Source organism: Glossina fuscipes, unplaced genomic scaffold (genome assembly GCF_014805625.2).
Source record: "Glossina fuscipes isolate IAEA_lab_2018 unplaced genomic scaffold, Yale_Gfus_2 2, whole genome shotgun sequence".
Classification (NCBI taxonomy): Eukaryota; Metazoa; Arthropoda; class Insecta; order Diptera; family Glossinidae; genus Glossina; species Glossina fuscipes.
Genome location: NW_023998416.1, coordinates 24,185,823 through 24,208,765, shown reverse-complemented (window position 1 = coordinate 24,208,765; position 22,943 = coordinate 24,185,823). Strand labels below are relative to the sequence as shown.

At 34.0% G+C, this 22,943-nt stretch overlaps 2 protein-coding genes across 2 annotated transcripts in view; one reads left to right on the top strand and one right to left on the bottom strand.

Moving 5' to 3' along the window:
* Positions 1-9,315: 9,315 nt before the first annotated feature.
* On the bottom strand, positions 9,316-11,073 carry LOC119633530 (seminal metalloprotease 1-like). Its single transcript, XM_038027131.1, has 2 exons — positions 10,832-11,073; positions 9,316-10,767 (listed from the first exon to the last, which is right to left on the bottom strand). Exons 1-2 carry the CDS (start codon positions 11,040-11,042, stop codon positions 10,214-10,216), a joined length of 765 nt encoding a protein of 254 aa, XP_037883059.1. The 5' UTR covers positions 11,043-11,073; the 3' UTR covers positions 9,316-10,213.
* Positions 11,074-15,611: 4,538 nt separating this feature from the next.
* LOC119632877 overlaps positions 15,612-22,943 on the top strand; it is a 94,430-nt gene continuing 87,098 nt past the window's right edge. The window contains 1 exon segment of the mRNA XM_038026023.1: positions 15,612-16,282. The gene's annotated coding sequence lies outside the window, so the exon portion shown is untranslated.

Sequence of the window (22,943 nt, the reverse complement as noted above, 5' to 3'; positions counted from 1 at the left end):
CAGCTTAAAACCTATGATCTCTACGAAGTACACTAATATTTTCTTGCAACATATCTTTATCCGCCCTTTTCCAACGGTCCACACGGTTTATTTCCTTTACCATAATCAAAGAACAATTCTGATTGCTTCACTTCATGTTGCACGCGGAATAGCTTCTATACCAAGACATTAACTAGATTTATTTTTCAATTTATGGCAGGCTTAGCAGGATTATAAAGAGAACACTATAGTGCAGCAAGGCTTACTATTTAATATTCTAAGACAATTATTCATATGAACACTTATCCAAGTGTATGTATGGAATGTAGTCGAAAAAGTAATACTATCCGAATCATTTTCAATATCATTCGTTTTTGAACCAAAACCTTTTCACTTTGCTAAATTTCATCAACACCTTTCAAACGTTACGGCCCCCAGGTTGAGCACAGTAAACCCTGGACGGAGTAATTTAGAATGAGAGTGTGAGTCACTATCTGAATAGATCGGTGTAACAAAAGATGGGTCCATCTGTCTCAAGTCGTCCCGGGTATTGCATACATTCGCTCAAACTTGACGTAGGCTAGCACCACACGCGGTGTACGGGATAGCCAAGCACTTAGTGAAATTTGCTTTTTATATTTTACTGAAATTTTTTGTTTTCCATCGACTCGTAGTTATCTACTTCACATGAGACGAACATTTCGATATGCATGCAGGTCATTGAATTAAAGTAAAATGCATTTTCACAATGTCTTCTCACCTAAATATGGCGACAATGAAAAACAAAAAGAAAAATACGTGGAATGGTTTCGCATTACGTAATCGCGTTAATATAAAACGAATAAGCCGTATCAAGATAATCATTGTATATTGATAATGCATGTTTAAGTTTTGACAATCAAAATTTTTCGGCTGAATCGTACGTTCCTAACAAACAGATAGGAAAAAGCTATAAAAAAAAAAACATAAGAACAAAAGTAATACAATTATAGAGGGATATGGTTCGAGCGGTTTCAATGTACGTACTCTATTATTACTATTATTTATTTGCTTACGTTCCCATTCTATTCTATTCTACGCTATCCTGTTCGCTTGGAACTTATCTGCACATGTAATATTTTTTTTTTTTTTCAACGTTATCCAGATGTGTACTTTGGTGGTAAGGACGTTATTCATTGTGAACGCATGAACAATGAACGTGAATATCTATGTGCATGTGGATATGTTATTTGGTCGTTATATATATTAAGGAACGTCAACAGACATGTTTCACAAATTGCAATTGTAGATTAAGTGATGACCGGTACATACATAACGATTACACTACGGTTTGGTAAGCACACAATACAATCCAACAAATGAACGGTAAAGCCAAGGCACAATCGCTAGTTCACTAATAGCGGCATGAAAACGAAGAAAAGAATACGGCAACGGCAGTCTTAGTTAAAATAATAATGCTTCGGCGCAGATATAACCTTAATTCTTACATACGTAGTCTCGTGGTCAGTTGTTAAAAAGACCATTCACTATGGCTCACAACAAATCCAATAAAACGTATATACTATATATATATATATATATATATGTATGTTGTTGCTTTTATTATCGTATTTCATTACAAAAGAAATATTATGAGGGCAACAATGACGCTCTTGTTGCGGACTTGAGCTAAAACCACACATAGGGGAAAAAAGCTGATGCTCTAGCTACCAACATCATGACCATGATGATGTTACTGATGGCCATTGTGATGTTGTTATAAAATGCATTAAGCTTGAGTTCAAAAAGGTGGTTTTCAACAGAAAAAGAAAAATAAAAATAAATAAATAAAAAAAATAAGTAAAAGTTTTGCACAGTCCATTAAGATTTGTTAGTGACCATGTGTATCGCGTATATAATCTAAAGACTCTATGACTACGGTCTTTTATGCGGTCGCTTCTTATGTGTTCACCTTTTGCTTCAATAAGATTTTGCCATTTTTTTCTTCCCAATATTTGCACCTTATGTGGATTTTTATTTGCCATGTTACTGATGCTGTTGCCGTAAACAAGTGAGCACACACATCCACCGATATATCGTTTCTGTTTTCAAAAGATGCGGCTCGCTTAAAAGTATTCTTTATTCTGGTCTTCCTTAAGCAATTTACAGTTAAATAACTTACATCTTGGCTATTAAGGACAAAAATTACTCCGAACTGCGTTTTTCGTTCTTTCTATTTTTCATTTTATCGTCTCCTCCTATCTCTCAAATAAAAATATCTTTGTTAAGTTTTGTTGGGTGCAGTGTGTTTGTGTCTGCAGTTGTAGTGGTAGGGTCAAATTTTCATTTTTCAAGTAATAGAGATGATATCCAATTCATTTTTTCTTCTTCTTCTTCTTCTTCTTTTTTTTTTGTATTTAGTAAGTACTATTGTTGTCATCCACTCAACGTGGCTAAATTATCAATTGAAGAAAATAACATAACGATTATTGCTATTATTATTATTATCATTCCAAGGTCTGAGATATTGTCGCTAGCAAATAATTTGGAAATGTTACAGATAATAAAATGAAGCAATCTGTTGAAAAATCGATATTTAGTAAATGATATCAACATCAAAAGCATTGAAGAAGTCATTGTGTTTAAACATATTGTTACGAAATTCGCTTTTCTCGAATACGCGTCTTCTTCTTCTTTTTCTTCTTCTTAAAGGAAATAATATATTTGCACGTTTTCACTTCAAGTTTCTTTATTTACAATCAACTTCTTTAAGGGTAGGATTATTTACACTTTACCTTGGCAATAATCTCGGCTGAATAACTCTTAATATCTTTTTTCGACTCAAATATTCCTGTCCGACTGACTTTGCCGTCCGTAAATAGTCTGCTTATGTACACGAGCCGCAAATGTGCACTTGAGTTTTCACTCTGTAGGCAGTTTATTTTTAGGGAAAATCAATTCGTTGAAATTAACTGGATTTGGGATTTCCGTAATAATATCTTTACTCTACACTCTCTGGATGAACTTATGGTTGTTGTCTGCATGTCTGACGATTTTTCTCCTACTATTACTGAGATACGGTAGATGTTCAATTTAGAGCTACTATCCGATTGCATCAGGCTAAAATATAAGCGGACAATTTTATAGCGGGATGAAATTGACCACTGAGTACAAGTCATACCTCTTCGCCCCACTCTTCTTCTAAGCTTTAAAAAGAATTTGCACATCTACACTCTTAGCATCAAAAATGCCTCTAATAAAGGAATAAATAAATCCTGATGTGCTTTAAACATATTTTCAAAGTTCAAATATATTTCCTATCTCCAACGAACAAGTTTGGTTTAGGTTCCCTCGATCGAATTAACCTACAAAACTATTAAGGTTCAATTAGAACATTTAGTCTTTATGCTTTACGCCACTTGTGTGCCAAGGGTATACAAAATTTTGTACGGATGTACGCAACATCCAAAAGGAGTTGATGTAGAAGCATCTTTCATCATACTGCCTTCCTGGATCGATTTAAGCTTGAGAATTTAAGCTTAAGAAGCATTCAATTCTTTTGATTAAATAAAGTAAGCGATTCGCTTCAAGACTTTCACTGACTTATTATTAATACGAAAATAATGTAAGTTTAATACGTAAAGTGGATAAGAAACCGTGAAAGAGATAAATCAAAAAATTGAATGACACAAAAGAAGTAAAGAAATAAAAGATGTATCAAGACATTGATTACTTGAAGGTGAACTACAAAAATAGAGTTAAGGAAAGTTTAATGAAATCCAAGCGAGACGAAATGAATTCAATAAAGTGTTTAACGCTTGAAACAAACCTCGAAAGTGTATTTTATCATGAAACTGTTTTGTCTACCCTAGCAAGCTCCAAAAAAAAGGGAGACGTAGAGTTAGTCTAGCACTAAAACCAAAAAGATCAAAGACTACGAAATGAAGTTTTTTGAATCCCTTCTAATGCTAACTGTTTAATTCACTTCAACGATTTCGATAAAATTACAGGGCTGATCACAAAGCCATCAACTGCACAAATGGAAAGTTTTGGAACAATATTCTCTGGCTCTAAAGACATTTACTTCACGCTTAAACATTATCGCGGTACACATTCAACGACTTTCGCGACGATTTGATGCGGAGAGCAAGTCAGCTGAGTTACTTACCTGTTAGTGCTATGTATATATTTAAGTATTCTTCTTCATATTTTACGTTGACTCTAGTTTGGTTGATTTTTGTTACTAATCTGCAATTAGGTTTACTCCCTAAGGAAGACGTGTCAGGTAGTCTCGATCCAACAGAAGGTTTTCTTGGTTTACGTTTTGATTACGCAATACCTCTATTAGGTATATTCGTTGTTCTCTCTTGAATTTTAAATTCTGTCATAAATGTTTTTTTTCTTTTTTTTTTGTTTTAAATAAGGTACACAGTATACCTTAGCATCTTAAAGTTTTCGAATTGAGTAGTTTAAGGAAAAGTTTTCGTTCGTTAAACTGGTAGCTGCGAAAAGGACATGAAAGCTATTAATAAGCTTTTTAAAACGATTTAAAACTTGCAATGCCCCGAACATCAAATTGTTAAGAAGACAATGCGATAGTCGTCGCAAAACTCAAAAGTTTCGCATATATAATTAATGAATTACGGAAAGGAGGCAACAACCGACAGGAAAAAAGAATCGCAAATGGAATGCACGGTTCATTTGTACTCTCATGCATTAATACATTCATGCATAAAGTTATGCATACTGGCGCATATAAGACATTTGTCCAAAGAGCGATGAAAAATATCGCGTAACTTGTATTTATCAATCATAATGGAGAAGAAAGTTTTTTTTTTGTGTCTGTTTTGCGCGCATTTTTGTTGGTTGCGCTATGTTGTGGATGAAAATTTGCATATAATTGTAGGAAAATTACATGCTGTGTACATTTGACAAGTGATTCGTTTTTGTGACGAAAATCTTGCAGGAAAATCCACATGAGAGCGCCATAATCAAAAAAAATGCCCGTCCAACGGTCCGTTTGCTGGCTTGTACTATTTCTGTGTGACTGAGCAAATAAGTGAAAAATGTGTACATGAAGGAATTGCTGTGGCAGTATGAGAACAGAATTATAATTGGATGCGCTTTAAAGCCATTGACAATCATTATGATGTATGCAATGGTACAAACATGAGAATATATCTACATATGGGCGTCTGTGGCTTCGATGGGTAGCAAAGACAAGTGTGATTACTACAATGGTAATGAAATTTTGTAGGTGGCATGTGGTTTCAGTTTATGATAATGTCGCTTTGTCGCACTTAATGTATACTTTCTCGTGTACGTGCCATGAGTGCCCATGAAAATTTATGCTTAACGTTTTTCATCATCACAATCATTCACATTATCATTATCCAAAGTGGATAGTTAAGGTTTTGAATATAAGTTAATGCGAGATTTATTTACTTATATGTGTAATATGCAATCAAGAATGACAAAAAAAAAGCATACTAACTAATGTCTCTTATACGAGTGCAGTTGTCGAAGTATTCTAATAAAAATATTTTTTACACCATGCAGCAGAAGTCACAAACGTATATTTAGGTATGTGCGTATGTATGCAGCACCGAGAAGTAATTCGGGTAGTTTCAGCTTTTCTTATACCGAGCTTGTCTGTCCGTCTATCCGTCTGTCCGTCTTGTTTTCTTACATTCCACCTACAAGTTTTTGAGATATTTTGATGGAAGTTCCCATCCTGGCATATTCTGACCAGTAAACGATCATTATTGAAAATCATTTGGATCAGATCACTTTTTCGACCACTATCCAGGTTACAAATTATTATGAAAAGTCGTTATTTGAATAGCTGTAGATTGATGTAAGGCATTTAATGGCGAGCCATGCTCGGCTATAGTATTTTCACTTGTTTTATTTCTCAATCAAGTTTCATTTTTTAGTTAAAAGTTCTGACATACTGTCGAATATCCTTGACCGTCACAACATAGCATTCAACTTCATACTTGACCTTTTTATCGTTGGCAAATGTTCTACTATTTTATCATTTTTTCAAGTTCGAAAAGAGAGTAAGTGTGGCGATAATTAATAAACTGGGGCATCGTATTGACCTTCGCCTTCGCACCTCGTATTATTTTATTTTATTTTGGTAAACAAACAAGAATATTCCCCCAGAGTAGGCTTAGGTGGGCTTGGATAATTATTGAACTAACATCTCTCAATTGCGAATATTATACGTACGATGACCCAATTATTTCACGTTTGCAAATTGGATGACAGTCCTTATTATTAATGGCTGTCAAACAATACTAAGCTTCTTCAAACTTAAGTTTTACACAATAAACGTCATTGACATAGCACTTTGTATGTTACTGAGCTTATCCTCGCATATGAAATGGCAGCAGCAACTTGAATGTAAGGTTTTATTAGATTACCTAAAGGCGGATAAGAAGAAAATAAGAAGAAATTTGAAGAAAATAAAAATATCTTAAATAGTAATTATTACGTTTTTAATGACACGATAGTGACAAAAAAATGCATTATGTTCGCAAAGTGCACTCAGTTTTATTACAAACATCGCTTGAAAGAAGCGAAGAAGGCAATCGATGGGTTGCATTACGGGTGATAAAGCACCCGACACGGACATGGGAAACACTTGATAGATGTTAAAATCTACTTTCATGATTTATACTTCCGGGAACAAAAGTTATTTTCCCTCTCCCTTATGCCGAGCAAAGGCATCTTGACAAATGATACTTCAGTCTAAATGTCAAACGTTCAAGAAATCAAAATTTCTCAGTTTTCCTTATTCATTATTGCCGTACTTACTGCTAATTGAAATTTGAGTAGATATTTCCTTCATAAGTTCAGTATGCATATTTCTGCCCTACTTTTATGGCTCTACTGTTATAACATTTACACTATGCGCAAATCATTAAATCAAACAAACCTTGCTTTTATAACAGAGTTAAACAATGTTGTCAGTTAAGAGGAACTTTGTATAGTTAAGGAAATGCTTACTCAAATTTTAATTTCAATACGCAAACATATTCACAGCCTCCCTTTTCTTCTGAGGTTTGGTTGCTGTTTTGAAAGATCGAAAACCGTATAGATCGGGTTTTTGAACATAGTTGTAGAACCGCATTACACTTATTTGGGCTAGACTGGCTGACAGTAAGGAGCACGTACACAAAAAACCGGTTTGAGATAACAAACATTTAAAGCTTAGCTCAGCAAATAGCAATCGGAACGCCCGCAATTATTAGAGCAGTTATTGGATATAGGCAAAGCAGTATGGAAGTAAGGCCAGAACTTCCATCATATCGAAATTCCATAGTTTAAATGCGTTCCTCCCTACTTCACAAATTTAACTGCAACTGCACAATGTGTGAAAGAATGTTTTCATCTCTAAACTCTCTCTCTCTCTCTCTCTCTCTCTCTCTCGTTCTCTCTTTCTCTTTCTTTCTCTTTCCCTCTCGTTTTCTCTCTCCCCATTCAAAACGAAGCCCCCAAATCGATTTTTCATAATAAAGCCGCGATTCTCACTAGATGTTAGATCATATTTTTGCACGAGTTCTGTGTTCTTACTTTAGGGGCGCAGAATTGTAATCTTTAACGGTACGGCCAAGTCGAAGCAAAAACGATTATTTTTCAGCAGAGTTCTTTCGAATTTGAACAGCTACACTGTTATATACAAATATCCGACTAATTATGAATCTTTTCACATTCTTAAGATAAATTTTGAAAAGTTACTCTATTACCCACTAAGCTGTGATTTTACTGTATTGATGGTGTGGTCACATTTTGCGGTTTGCGGTTATAATTTCACAACAAAGCTTTTCAGCACTTTTTTCCATTTGAATGGTAAGCAGAATAATCGCCACGGATTAAGTAAAAGTTGCATAAGCAACTAGTCTAGGTTTGCAAATGTAGCTCCTATAGTTACTACCAGGGCACGACGTCTCGGACGATGGCTCAACCTGACTCCAAAGCACTTCGGAACATTTTTATTGTAAAACCTTGCCTTGAAGCGCTGCCTAAAATTTAACACCCTAGCTAGTCAGAAGGGTTTTTAGAGAAGAGTGCAGGTGTTCTTTGTTGTCTTGTGGCAACACTTCTTCGTCTAATATACACCGTCGATTAGTAGTAAGTTGATCACAACGGTTTAACAATTTTCTTCTTAGGTATATGATAGATCCGTCGAAAAACATGTTTGTGAATTACAATTGAAATTCTTCTCATACGTCATAAATAAGCGGTGCACAATGAAGCAAAGTGAGAGGATCCCTTGTAGCTACTGCAATAAATTGCGATTAGTTAAGAAATGCAGTATACATGTTGTACGGAGCAGGCTGTAAAACTGGTCCTCATGCTTAATGGATGTGAGTTGTCAAAAACAAAAGCTTAGCGCTATAGTTTCATTAAATTTCACACTTACCTTACATCGAATCCGTTTATAACACTTACCTGTATATGTACATATATATATATATATATGACGTTAATTTTGTAATTATAAAGCTGATCACAGCATATAGTTATACTGTTTAAGCATTATTGAAACACTAATTGCTTCATTACAACACACATCACTAATCACAATATGTTTGCATGTCCTTTTATGCGTCCTTGTAAATAAAAACCCCGTAGAATACATGTTAAATGAAAGTGGATCACTTGTAATAAAGCCCGCATAGAGAGAAGATCGTGTTTTCCTTCTTTAAAGAAAAAGTCATTCATCTTGAAAGCATAGAACAAGTACTTTGGATAGTGATAGAATCATAAATCTATTACATAACAACTATTATTTATTGTCAAATAAATCAAGCGTGAAAATCTCTTAACAGATGATACAATGTTCATACATTATATATATAGTACCTACGTTATTAACGATCCTGTACGTAAAACCCGTGTACTGATAGTTAGTTATATATATGTCAACGAATCTGTACATGCTTTCACTCTCTTTCTTTTATTTAATTATTACTTTTCTCTTTCACTCTAAGAACTTACATTAAACGTTTAATTCTACTCCCATTACAAATGTTTCACGGCAACTGCGTCATTGACGATTCTTTATTTACATCCTGCGAGGCCAATTAGTTAGCAACGAACCTGTAAATGCTTTTTTTTGATTGCTATGACGATATTCCTATTTTATGTATTACTTTTTCCTCCACTTACTTCTTCCAATTCATAAAATAAAGAAATATTCTGGCATTTATATTAGAAACACGTAAAGCCCTTAGAGTGGACCACTGCACACTATAAAATTCACTTCCCATTACACGGTTTTTCATATACCGGTTTTTTAAAATAATGCGATATACGAAAAGTGGGGAGCAAAAGTGATTTGAATCGGATTATTCAATAGTCTTGGGATTAAAACACGATCTTGGACTAAACGATGTATCAAATTTCAAGAAAACATCTTTAAAATTATGACCTCTATGTTAAACGCAAGAATGCGAGAGGAACAGACGGGCAGACGGATAGATTGGCGGGCAGACAGAGGGACGGACCAGCTTCGATTGATTCAGGAGATGATTCAGAAGGTGATTCTGAACCGATCGGTGTCATGAAAGCTGGATCTACCTTGAGGCCTTTTTGGTGTTATGCACTTCCACGTACAGTTAACATACCCATACGACAGACATTGGACAGATTAGAAGATGAATATGGATAAGACAAGAAAAAAACGCGTGATATGAATAAACGAATTAAAGTAACAAGAAAAATAAATATAAATAATGTCCCTCGGAGCCGTAATTCAAAATGGACAAAAATGAACCAATCATGTTAATAGCATGACCTTGTAACCAGAAATTTAAGAAATTTATAAGAATAGAAAACAAGAAAATGTTAATAAAATAGTTTTAATAAAAGTGGACTATAACGCGCCTATGAAATCTAAACTTTGCGTGGTCGGTTGCGAAATTTTAGTTCACGAAAGTACTGTCAGATAACTTCTTTCCTCTAGTTAAGTGGGCGGTAAAAATATAAATTTTCTTACATAGGGCAACCACTGTCCCATCTCATCAAAAGAATTTACTTTCTTACATACATGATATCGTAACAAGCGATGGATAACTTACGAGCTCACCTATGTCGCTCCAACATTCCTTCAAATAAGTATTGAAGAAGTTCTCACTTCGCAGTCGATATTTTCAAATGAGGGAAAAACTTTGCTTAAAAAACCTCAAATAGCAATTTCGTTGGAAAATAAACAATTTTTGATTTTTTAATTCACGAGTTCATCTTAGATTTTGATCGGACAACGATACATCAAATTCAATTTGTCAATATCTTTCTCGCTCATGCCTAGACGTTGGCCCATATTGCCAGAAGCCTCATTCACGTATAAAGGTATTATTGTGTCTTCCCCATTAATTGAGAAAGCCTTCGGTCCGTAATGCAGAACACTGCCGTAATCGTATTCTTGATCGAAATCATTCACTTGTGTTTCATTGTATTTGTTGAAATTATGCAAATTCCTTGGATCAATATTTTCTTCAGCGATATGTACGTAATCATCGCGATTTGTAGCACTTTGCATATGGAAGAAGCCCAAAGTGTGCAAGAACTCGTGTACAATGGTACCCAAACGGAAGCAACCCGTATCGAGGGGATACACTTCTAAATTATACGTTTGTGCGCCTTCGTTTAGCCAACCCACTTCAGAGTAACAACCTCCCACAAAACCAGAAATGTTCACATAATTCGGTGTATTTGCGTCGGCTTCCTTGAAACGTATGCAAGAAATTTCTTCGATAATTTTCATGCCACGCAATATATAATTATGATGGTGTTCATCTGATAAGCGAAATATTTTTTTAAAAAAATTCAAATCGTATAGAATTGCGTTGTTTGCACTCACCGAATACGGTAAAGAATTTATAATACACGGTATTATTTGGCCAACGCCAAACTTCATCGCGCAATCCGTTGCGTTGGCGAGAAGTTAAAACCATATCACCTTCCACATAACCAGCATTCAATTCGGGATCTTTCTCGATATAATTCTGTGCAGGTAGTGATCGACCGAAACCGATAAACAGGAAAACTAAGAAGACTCCGTACAAACGCATTTTGTTATGTGAATTTAAAAACACTAAACATTGCCTTAGCTAAAATCATTTTATTTATACGGTTCGTGGTGCATCGTAAACTTATCATTTTAACTGATACTAAGTGATTTATAAATCAAATATAATTTTGGTCTAAATGTACGTCAGCACATTTAGCCTCTGCAAGTCATTTCAAATTCAATAGCGCAAAAAATGCTAGCATAAATTACAAATTCTTTTTTTAATTATCTTATCGCATTTCTTTTCCTCCAATCGATAAATTAATATTGTACAAGTGGAGGCGAAATTTAATCGATGACATTAAAGCTAAAGCGCAAACATTGTAAATCTTCACTTAAATACATCAAATTTCAATCTTATGCACTGATTACTTGCTTTTAATTCATAAACTTCTTATCTGGAATAAAATAAAAACGAAACTACTTATGATCGAGTTCGGATATTCGATACCAGAGACCTCTATAATTGTACTTAAAAACGCAAGTAAATTCTTATGTTCAAGTCAGACAACTAGAAATTGCAGTCAGACTAGAAGCCAGCAAAAATATATAGCAGTGAAAATTCTCTTCATAGACTTTGGAGATTTAGAGAGAAACAATTTGAATTTTAAAAGTTTAGCTGCGATAATTATTCGTGACGGCAGGATTGCGTTGCACCAAACGTTTCGGGTCTGTTCCAATCGAGGGGCACTTTCAAATTTGATTAACAATCTTCTGCAATTGATGTCGCAAATATATAAATGATTCTCGAACTCCTGTAACACATGATGATTAACAAAAATACTCTATCTATAATCTGGTTCGACCGCACTAAAGTGTAAAATTTTGCAATTTACCCTAAGCATGGGTCATGACAAGTCGGCAGATTTTGAGAATTCGTCAAAAATAGTTCTGAAAGTACTCATCAACATATTTTTGTTTTTTTTTTTTTTTTGCTTATTTCAAAGGCATTATCGCATATTATTATTACTCTAATTATTATCATTATTAATTTAGCCAGAGAAATATATTCTAAGACTAAAGTTTTAAAGCACTAGCATCTGCAGCACAGCCAGAGAAGTAAATTTTAAGACTAAAGTCTTAAAGTACTGCCACTTCTGAGGCTATCGCCTTTATTGAAAACTCTACCGCTCTCTGCTCTTTAGATTTGAACCCACCACCACCGAGTTATTAGTCGAGATCCTTGACCTACTCGGCCACTCTTATAGCTTCGCGTGATTCAAGTGACAATAGATGGGTTTCTGTAGAGTGGCGGTCGCGAGCTTTCTAAGCCGTAAGAACACTTGGATGTTAACATTGACACGATCGAATAGGTTTATTGAAGCGGTGTCTTCTTAACCCGGGGTTCCTACTTTTCGCTTCTATTCACATACAATAAAATTAAACATTTAAGGCAAACAACAATACGAAACAGAAAATTTGTCAACAACACACGCTTACAGCAGCAGCAAATTTGTTTTAATTATCAGATAAACATAATTTATTACTTGCATTTAACAATCTACGCTAAAACTATTTGAAAGTAATTTTCTATTAATTAGTTAGAATATCGAACAAAAAAAATATGTATAAGGAATGCTTTGTTTATGTTTATTGTTTTGAATTGTACTCTTGATGACGTACGCTTCCACATTTCAGTTGGTCATCAATGGCAATTCGCATGGGTATTCAATGTCTCGTTTCAATGTCTCCTGAATTAATGGTAAATGATCTCATACTTTAGTCACAAATTTCCATCCTCCGCCCGCCCCGTTCTCGGGCAATCCCAATCATTGACGTTAGGATACCAGATTTTCCCACTACTTAGCGATGATCGCTTGCCATCAACAAACTACTTTTTTAAGCATTCGTTAGATGGAGTCTACGAAGAAAAATTTTAGTTGTTGTACATTATTTTAAAGGCATTTTTACATAGACTTTCGTGACGTTTACAAAAATATCTTAAATTTTCTAATTTGGACGGACTAGGCCTCCAAATCGAACCAGAAGCTGACACTAACTATACCACAGGGTTATGGTAGTGCTCTGTTAAAGTAATTAGTGCATGCTTTTGCTAAAAAAAAAAAAATGCTAACATATCTTTGCAATCTTATGTAACTTTAATTCATCTTATATATCATACATTTATGCCAGAGCTTTTTCCAACCCTCGAAGCACTTCCGATATTCGCTTTTTGATATGGCTTTGATGCCAGAGCTTTCCCGATCCTCGAAGCACGTCCGATGTTCGCTTATTGGTATGGCTTTGAGCTCTCCGCGTTACGGTCTTTATCTACTTAATCGTATATTGTGATTGATTAGAAAGCTTTTCGTCGGTTTACTCGTTGATTCGTATCAGCAGTGAAATCGGCCGTAAGTTAGGTGTACGATAGGTTTTACCTCTTCATCATGCCATTACTTTGGATAACATGAACGGTGTTATGCCGCAAAATATAAATATATTTTCGATTAATGACTTTCTGTCAAGTTTCAAAAAACTCTTTAAGAACTTTTTGAGGTAAAAACAATGTGTTATCGAAATCAACAATTTGCCTTTAGTGAAGGACATTAAGGTCAAGGTTTAACCTACATAGCATTAAGGGGTCAACTGGAAGTCACTTTCTGAGAAAATTATGAATACAGCCCCTAATTTCACTGTAGCATTATAATCAAAAACATGGACTGAGGATAATTATTTCTTGATGACTTATGTTATCATAGATTTAAAACTCAGATGAATTTATATAAACCCATTTAAAAACAAGTAAGAATAATATAATGGCATACGACGCACCAGCAAATACCTTACACCACTTCGCTTAATACAGATATTTTTGCAAACACTTCTTAAAATCAGGTGCTATATGGAAAGTGGTCAAAAAAACTGATCCAATCCAAAGCATTTTCAATAGGTTACGGCTTTGGGTCAAGACATATCGGTTTATCAAATTTCGTCAGTATATCTCCAAATTTACGACCTGTAGCTTGACCATAGAAAAACAAGTTGGACAGACGGACAAAAAAGCTTAGATCAATATAGAAAGTGTCTCTTAATCGACTCGAACCATAAAAGGTGGGTCCATCTTACATCTTAGTGGCATAGATCCGCAACATACTTTTGTACTCTCGTGTAGGCTAAAGAAGTTCTCGCAGATCCTAAAGAAATGAAATCAAATCTTACAAAGTTATTAACTGCACGTACACGGCTTTGTCCATTGCGAAGCAATTTGGCTTACCCGTCTTTTTTAAATCCTTCCTTTGATGTCACATTAAAAATTATTATCATATTGAAAATTCCAAGAAGTTTTTCTAAAACAATTCGTTGTACATTCTTACGGAACGAAGAAAAATCGTAATTTAATATTCAATAATCTGTCAGCTCACTGACAGTCGTTTATTGATGGTATGGCAAATTTAAATGTTCGCTTGATATGTTTGTGGAGACATTTTTTTGTTTTTTTTGTGTACGTGAGTGTGCTTATAGGCAAATGAACGAACGGACAGTAAATCTATCAAGTCATGACTAAAAACAGTCACAAACATGACACATGAGTGTCAGGCAATCCGACACAACCAAAATCAAACAAATCACACTTTACACACTTGAAACGACACGAAAGAATTGAGGAATTGCTATAGTGTGTAGTAGTAGTAGTAGTGGTAATAGCAATAACAGTAGTACTAGTAGAAAAACTACCGCACAACCTAAACCAAAAGCATAAACTTACACAAAAACAACTATGCTAAGGAATAGAAAGTTAAGTGATATAAATAGAAAAAGTAATTCGACCTAACGCATACACAAGCACACACGCGCACATACACTCGCGCAGAAGCCGGTATTAGAAAATTTTTTTTTGGTTTATTTTTGAAATAACGGCAAAAAAATATGAAAGAGAAATTCTTCAAAAATTCTCTTACAATCTTATCACTGAAAGCGAAAACTCTTATACTTGTGTATTAAAATGGCTTCGTATGATTGCCAGTGGTGAGTAGAGAAAACCCAGTATTTCATTGTTTTTCTACACTACTACCCTACTCTCTACTAATGATATTTTCTCTCTTCGTTTTTTGCATAGTAGTGACGAAATTCCTTTACTTTTTGTACTACAAACATTGCAAACGTTTACCGTTCCAAATCAGTTAACTCGGAAGCGTGGCCATGTTAGTTTTGTGGCAGACAACGTAGCGGATTTGTTTGAAAAGTTTCTGCTTTTAAAAAAAAGGAAATAAAATAAAATAAAAACATATTAAATTTTGTGGAAAATGTTTACTATACACAACGACAACACAAAATGTTAAAAAACCTTTAAAACTAAAAAAAAAAAAAAAAATAAAAAAAATTAAAAATAAAAAACAAATAAAATTAACAAAAAGCATTTTACTTAAGAATGATTACAAAACTAGTCCTTTCTAACACTTTATGCATGAAGTATAAACAACAGCAGCAACAACAACAACAACAACAACAATTAAGTATTTGTTGCTAATTTTTTGTTTCTTTTTTTACTGATCTAACAAAACGAAAGGAAAGAAGGCTAACTTTCAAAAAAAAAAAGAAAAGAAAAATACAAAAAAAAAAAATAATATATATATATATATATATATATATATATTATTTGAAATTGTATAATTTGTATAAATTGTTATTAGAAATCTGCTTAAATGTTATTATGCTATTAAAAGCAATTCATACGATTATGAATGTGTTAGCGTGCGCGTTGGTGTTTGCGTGCACTTATATGTTTTTTCGAATTTAACGAGCACTTTTATATGTGTGCGTGTGCACTCTAAGCATCCACTCACTCCAATCTATGACCCCTATAGTAGTCAGCAGCAACAATATCAGCAGCAGCAGCGGCAGCAGTGGTACATGAAAATGGGCAAATGTTAACCTAATTTCCAGTGAATATAATTTTATGCTTTTTTATTTTCTATACATAAGAAAATCTAGAAATAAAGAGAAGAAAAATGTATGCTAAACAAATTTCATACATCCATACATACATAAGTGGATAGTTAAACCAATGGGTTGGTTATTCGTGTAAAGTGTATATTTGTATATGAGTTAAAACACACTACCAAACAGAGTGTTGAAAAGTGTGTGAAATAATATGAAAACCATAATAAATTCATTTTCAAATAAAAAAAGAAAAATGTTACCAAAGTGTACATATACTACTACTACTACTACTACTACTACACACTCTATACTATATTATGTGAACAATTTCGGGTTTTGTGAATGTTAGCTGACTCAAAGGTAAATATTCTCTTTGTTAAATATTAAAAATTGTAATAAACAAATTTATCAAAAAAAAAAAAAATATATATATATATATATACATATATATATATATATATATATAAAATTGATTTATTGATACTATCTGGCCTTCAGAAAGAATTTAACATCATTTTATAGCTCCTTAGCTCTTAACAATCAGTTGCTTAGCAAGTTAGGAGTTATTTCAACTTGTATACACTTAGCTTTCTTATGCTCTTTAGAATTTTTCAGACGACAATCATTACAACATTAGGGATTTGTTCATTAATTTATTAATTTTAAATCTTTCTATCATATATATATATGTATATATATATATATACGTCAAATTCAACGGCGACATCCTTGCTCAGTATTCTAGGCCTTTGACTTTGCAACAGAACAATAGAGCTCCTTAGCTGTTAGCGATTAGTTACTTATATAGCTCCTTAGCTCTTAAGAAATACTTCAACTTTCCCATGCTTTGTTGAAGTTTTGAGAGGGCAATCATCAAAATTTTGGTGAATTGTTAATTAATTTATGGATTTCACGTTCGCTATACGATACCATACGTGAAACGCATTTTCTTGAAAATATACAGACCCATATCCTATGAGTATGGCTTTTAGAGAGGAGAACAAAACTTTTTAGCTTCTAGCGATTAGTTACCTAATTGTAAGCATTTCTAATGTTTTTTGGAAGACAATTATAAGAGGAGAACCTTCAGAACATTACGAATTGCTAAATCATTAAATAAATTTGAATCCTTGTATATAAACATCTTGTACCTAAACATCCTTACAGAGGAATAACAAACAAAAAAAAAAAAAAAAAAATTTACTCGTCTTAAAAGAAGCCCTGATAGTCGGGTAAAATTATATCATGTTTTCCCAAATACATTTCAATAGAGTAATTTACGCAAAACTTTCATTGGTTTCCATTTAATTTTAATTTAATTCTAAGCAAGTGTTTATGTTGATAAGAAATAATCTCACTAGAGAAAACCCATAATATGCCCTAAGAAGGAAATTGGAATCAAAAATAAAGCATACTTTTCGTAGCTATTTTATATATATAACTCGTTACTTAAGGCCAATATGCAAATCGTTCACTTTAGAAGTGACGTAAGTCGCCTTATTGTAAAAGAAAAAAGTATTTATGGACTCTCTCCTATCACAACTACAGTTTAATATTATCATCGCTCGTCATAACAATTAAATTGAAAATCTCAATGCAAATGCAAGTTACCCAGATCATATGGTTTAGGTTACTCTTAAAACGATGTCCTGCTATAAAGCAGTCCACCCCTTATTGCAGTAAGCAAATAATATTTTTTTAAATATCTCTGAAAAATATTTTTAATGAACTTGAAATGGATTTTTTAAATGCTTGCAACATACAGCATTGTTGATTACCTGGCTCGGATATACGTGGAGAGGACAAAGCTCGCCTCTAAATGCTTTACTTAAGCCAACAACTTATGTTCGTTTATGAAATTGCCGGTTTCGCAACACAGACTAGACTGTAATGCTCGTAAAGGCGAACACTGAGATATCCAAAGCAAGGAATGATGCCAAAAGCATCAAAGCATTTAAGCGAAAAATTAAACAGGAAACGAGGAGATAAACTTATAAGAGAAGTCGCGTCAGTCTCATGCATCAGATTTATCAAGAATGTAAGACCAGTTATTCTTGCAATAGTCAAATGTTGAATAGACCGAGTCAGCTACTGGCACATGCGATCTGCCTTAACTCTTTACACTTTTATGTCGACTATGTGTCGTCGACATTGTATTTCTAACACCAATTCCTACGTCGACCTGTAATCGTCCTTATATTATTTGTAAGTATCAACTAAAGAGTTAGCGACGCGTAAAAAGAATAATTACGAGCTCGAAGCCTTAAATGTCCCAATATATCCCAAACAGCAATTATGCGGTTTTTATAATAAACTCTTTGAACGTGCATACTGAAAAGTTAACGTTGATTTCTATGTTCAGAGACCGATTTATTACCGAAGGTATTGAAAAAATAACGGCGAAGTGAATAAAAGAGCAACTGAAAAACGACAACCGGGCGCACGAGTAAATAAAGATCGAAGGATTATTGTATTACTTAAGCATATTTGTATTCTGGAGAATAGTTTAGACAACTAAAAAACATATATATGAACATGTATGTGTAGTACTTGGAAAGAAAAACGCATTCACCGTAACTAAGCCGAATATAGAATATTCACGGTCGCGATTGCCCAAAGAAGTTATTTTGACTGCTTTTTAATTTGAATTAGGAAAAAAAATTATATTTATAATGACTGACTAGTGACATTTTATAACTGATATAAATGCATTTATTAATGATTTTATTTATATCCCCTCGCTCTTTATGTCTCGTAAATGTATGCCTTTACTGCCCAAAAGCAGACAAAATGATGAGGTATATATTAACTCTTTCTGGTGTTAAAAAGGAAGTGAATGTCTCTTGTGCTGATAATTTTCAACAGCGTCTTTTATTAATGGCACAGTTGAGCATAAGCATACATGCATGCATGCATACCGAATCCCATGTGTCTATTTTTTTTTTTTTTTTTAACTTTTAGACAATACAATATATTTTCTGCTATCGAAGTATTTAGTTAAATCTTTTTTCTTAAACTTTTTACATTAGTTTTCCTAGTATTCGGACTTGTCAACGTAGACAAATTTGAAGTGAAATTATTTTGATAACAGATCGGAAATATTTAAAAAATATTACAAGGACAACGTTAACATTTCCTTTCATTACGTTTATTTCACTGGTATCTTCAACCAGTGAAGCCTCGATTAATTTTCAAAGTGATGAAGAAAAGGAGGAAATACAGTGAATATTTCTATAGGAAAAAAAAAATAAATAAATAAAAACAAGTAAACGCACTATAGTGGGCCATGGCTCGCTTCGCTTATGACAATTATTTATATAATGTCTTTTCAAGATAAGCCTTTCTACGAGAGGAGGTCGAAAAATTGGTCCGATCCGAACCATTTTCAATAGTGTTGGCCCTGCGACGTCTATGTTGAACACAAGCGAAACAAGATGGACAGGCGGACAGACAAAAGAGGGATTCTAGGAGATGGCTCTATCTCAAGGCTTGATACACCCTTGTCCTACAACTGGTGTAGGTCATAATGGTTGAGAGATCTGTAATAAAACGTGAAGCTACGTATTGGCAAAGGTTTTTAAAGCAATTTAGAGGCTCTGCTTCTGACATAGAGTTAACAAATGAAACTAATATCTCCAATTTGTTTATAATTGCGTTAAATAAGTTCTACACTTTCAATGTATGTTGTTAATCTGTCCATTGGCCATGAGTACATATTACAAGTTAGGGCAGTTCTGCAGTTTGAATGTAGGCATCTCTAGAATCTTCCTCCGTTCCTCCATGTACTCAAATATTAATCCTGGCAGTAATTAAGAAAAATAAATCTATGAAACAAAGTTTAGCAATAGGAAAGGGGCCTTTTTTGTGACCGTTTTCGTTAATAAAAAAAAAAACAACGGAACTTGAAAAAAAATATTCGAAAGTAGTTAAGGACAATAGCTTAACAGTTAAATAACTATTTGTATATAATTTATATAATGAGTGTAGAACTCAAGCAGGTATAGAACGGATACCAATGTGGATGTTAATCTGGGGAACGACTATTACAAACGACATACCTACTTGATCGTTTAAGAATTCATAGAATATTCTTATTTTCGAAATTAAAGAATTTGACTGTGGCATTGCGGCAAACTTTTACATTCGTTTCATTGCAACAAGTCATCGCACACTACCGCCAACCAGCTAAACTTTCTAAACCAGTTAAAACTCGTTAACCATAGCAAATGTTATTTAAAGTTTTTAAACCCTACACTTGTATATTCATACACATGTATTTATATAATTAGCAATGCTATTTAATTTGTAAGAGGCCTGCAAACTTTGTAACCGTTGCCTCTTTTCGCCTCTCGTAACTTATAATTTCAGTTGTAAATTAGCTTAGAAATAAAGAAGAAGAAGAAGAAGAAGAAAAAAAAAACCCCCACAGCATTTTTAATTCGCAAATAAAGTAAAATGGAATGCAGATGGCAGTTTGTAATTTCATTTTGCCATGTACAGATGATTTTCATACTCGGTGTTTGACTTGGAGAGTTTAGTTTTCAAAAATTTAAGGTCAAGTTTAAGCAGGCTGTTCAATTATAACCTAAGCATATAACCTAGTAATGTTTTTCTTTTTTTTCTTTTTTTCATTTATAAAAGAAACCATTAATGCGCTTGGCTTGACGATGAACTTTAGCATAAAGTAATGGCAAACAAATGTTTTACATGAAATGTTATTAAAACCGTAGATGAATATCTAACCATAGCTAAAACATTTCATAAGGAGTTTTCCAATACGAATGATATGACTTCTCCCCGTCATGGCCTCGTCATGGCCATATTTTAATTAGTAAGAGTATTCCATAGTTTATTGATTGTATTCGTATCATGAATGGACAGCGCTGTTAGATATTCAATACAGACTTTATTATTATTAATATTAATCAAGAATAATAAATAATTCCACGATGGCGTTAAGTCTTTCGATCGTTGCACTCCGTATTCTAATTGCTTTTTCCCCTTTAATATTTGATCGCTGACGCTAGGCCGACACCCGAACAAAGCATAAGTATTAAACGGAAAAATCATTAGGCTCTAGAATGTTAAGGGTTTACAAGATTCAATCCCGATTACTGATGTCAGCAAAATATGTAATAGTAAGACTGTTGTATGTTGATGATCACGACACTAGTAGAAGTGAAGCAAGATCAACACGATCATTTAATAAACGCTGTAAAGCAACATTAATCTAAACAACATCGTGTTGGAAATATAAGGCACTACGTGCTCCACAGTATATCGAACCATTTACTTAGTAGGTAATAAATTTGATAACACGAACATTTCGACATCGATTGGCTTCAAAGGAGCTTTAGTTCAACACATCTTGTTAGCCTTTGCGAATTCACTATGCTACAGCAATAAACCCGATTATGTTAATCAATCAATAATGAATCCTTAACGCGATACTCTTGAAATTGAACAATGAACAAACTTCATAAGCAAACCGTGCGGAAATTAAGTTTGTTGGATTTATTCTTCTAAGAAGAGCCGCCTTAACCTCAGAACTTACGGCGTGTGGTTCTCTCCTATGGCCAGAGATAAGCTAACTGGAAGACAGTATCCTGCCATAAGATAATTTATAGCTGCAAGACCAAATTAAAGAAACTATATCGAGTGCTCGCTTCGCATTGCCTGCGCCTTAGCCTTTTCTTTAACTTAGAATCTATGCAAAGAAAACACAAAGAGAATATTTTTTGCACTCTGTTTTCCCACAGGTTTATTTTAAGTTAAATTAACTTCGTTATCTTAAACGTATAACGATAGGAGAGATACAGATGAAGATAAATCAATTTGGAAAATTGATATGCTAGGTACAGGTTTTATATGCTCACTTGAATATTCTTCCGATGCGTTGTTTTCGCGCTGACTGTTCACTGGAGAAAAAAGATCGAAATGCCAAAGACGATCGGACTTCTCGATAGAAAAAGTTTCTTCTAGAAAAGATTTAAGCTTTCAACAGGGCCCGATCTTACCTGATGGCAACGGCCTTTAGCTGAGATGCCTCGATCCCATCGTCAGTCACTGCCTGCTTAATTCTAACTTATTGCTATCTACTGCATTTAATATAACTTAAATATAACTTAATTCTACCACTCCTTACCTAAAGGAAAGGCTCCATTTTGCCTCCTAACATTGCTTGTATCGAATATACATCCCTTTTTTTTTGACCAATAACTTCGGGGGTGTGGAAAGGATGTGGCAAAGAAAGGCAATAGTACTTATGAACGTTAGACTTGAAAATGTAGACATTGGATACGGCGGTAGTGTATTGTGCGGTATACAGGTAACTCTAGCACGAGTGGGTGACTAAGCTGAGAAAGACGTGTAGTCCTGTTGAAGGATTTAATTGGTGGACATATCTGCCTTTGTCTCCGTAGAACCTCCTCTTCATATGTCTCCTAAATATAACTATATATAATCGCCATCCAACCCCAACCACACAACGCCAGTGTTCGAGGGTATCGACAAGGCTTCTAAGCCTACATGAGCACCCGGATATTTCACTGTATGCGTTAGCGGGCCTCCATAGAAAGCCGTGTAAACAGTAAGTCGGCCACAGTGACCTAATTTTTGCACAATTTTAAAGAAACCTAAGGCTTTGACAGCTTCTTTCGACACTTCGAGCACATGTTCTGTCCAACGAACATCGGTTTGTATTCTCAAGTCTCGCCACCAAAAGAGCACGGTTGTTTATCACTCTTCCTAAGCATTATAACTTATTGTGCCACTCATCCATCATGCACTGTTTCTTTTATTTAAAAAAATAAAACCGACTTTTCTGCCTTCCATCCATATTTTAATGATGTTTTTTCTTAAACGCATCACTTTCATTAAAAAAAAACGGACAAATGTATACATTCTTTATATGGTCTGCAACGGTTGACAATGATGGGCGTCAAAATGACTAAGAGAATAATCATTTCATGTCGTTAACAAGCAAATTCTGCCTCAAGCTTTCTATAGTTTATTATATATC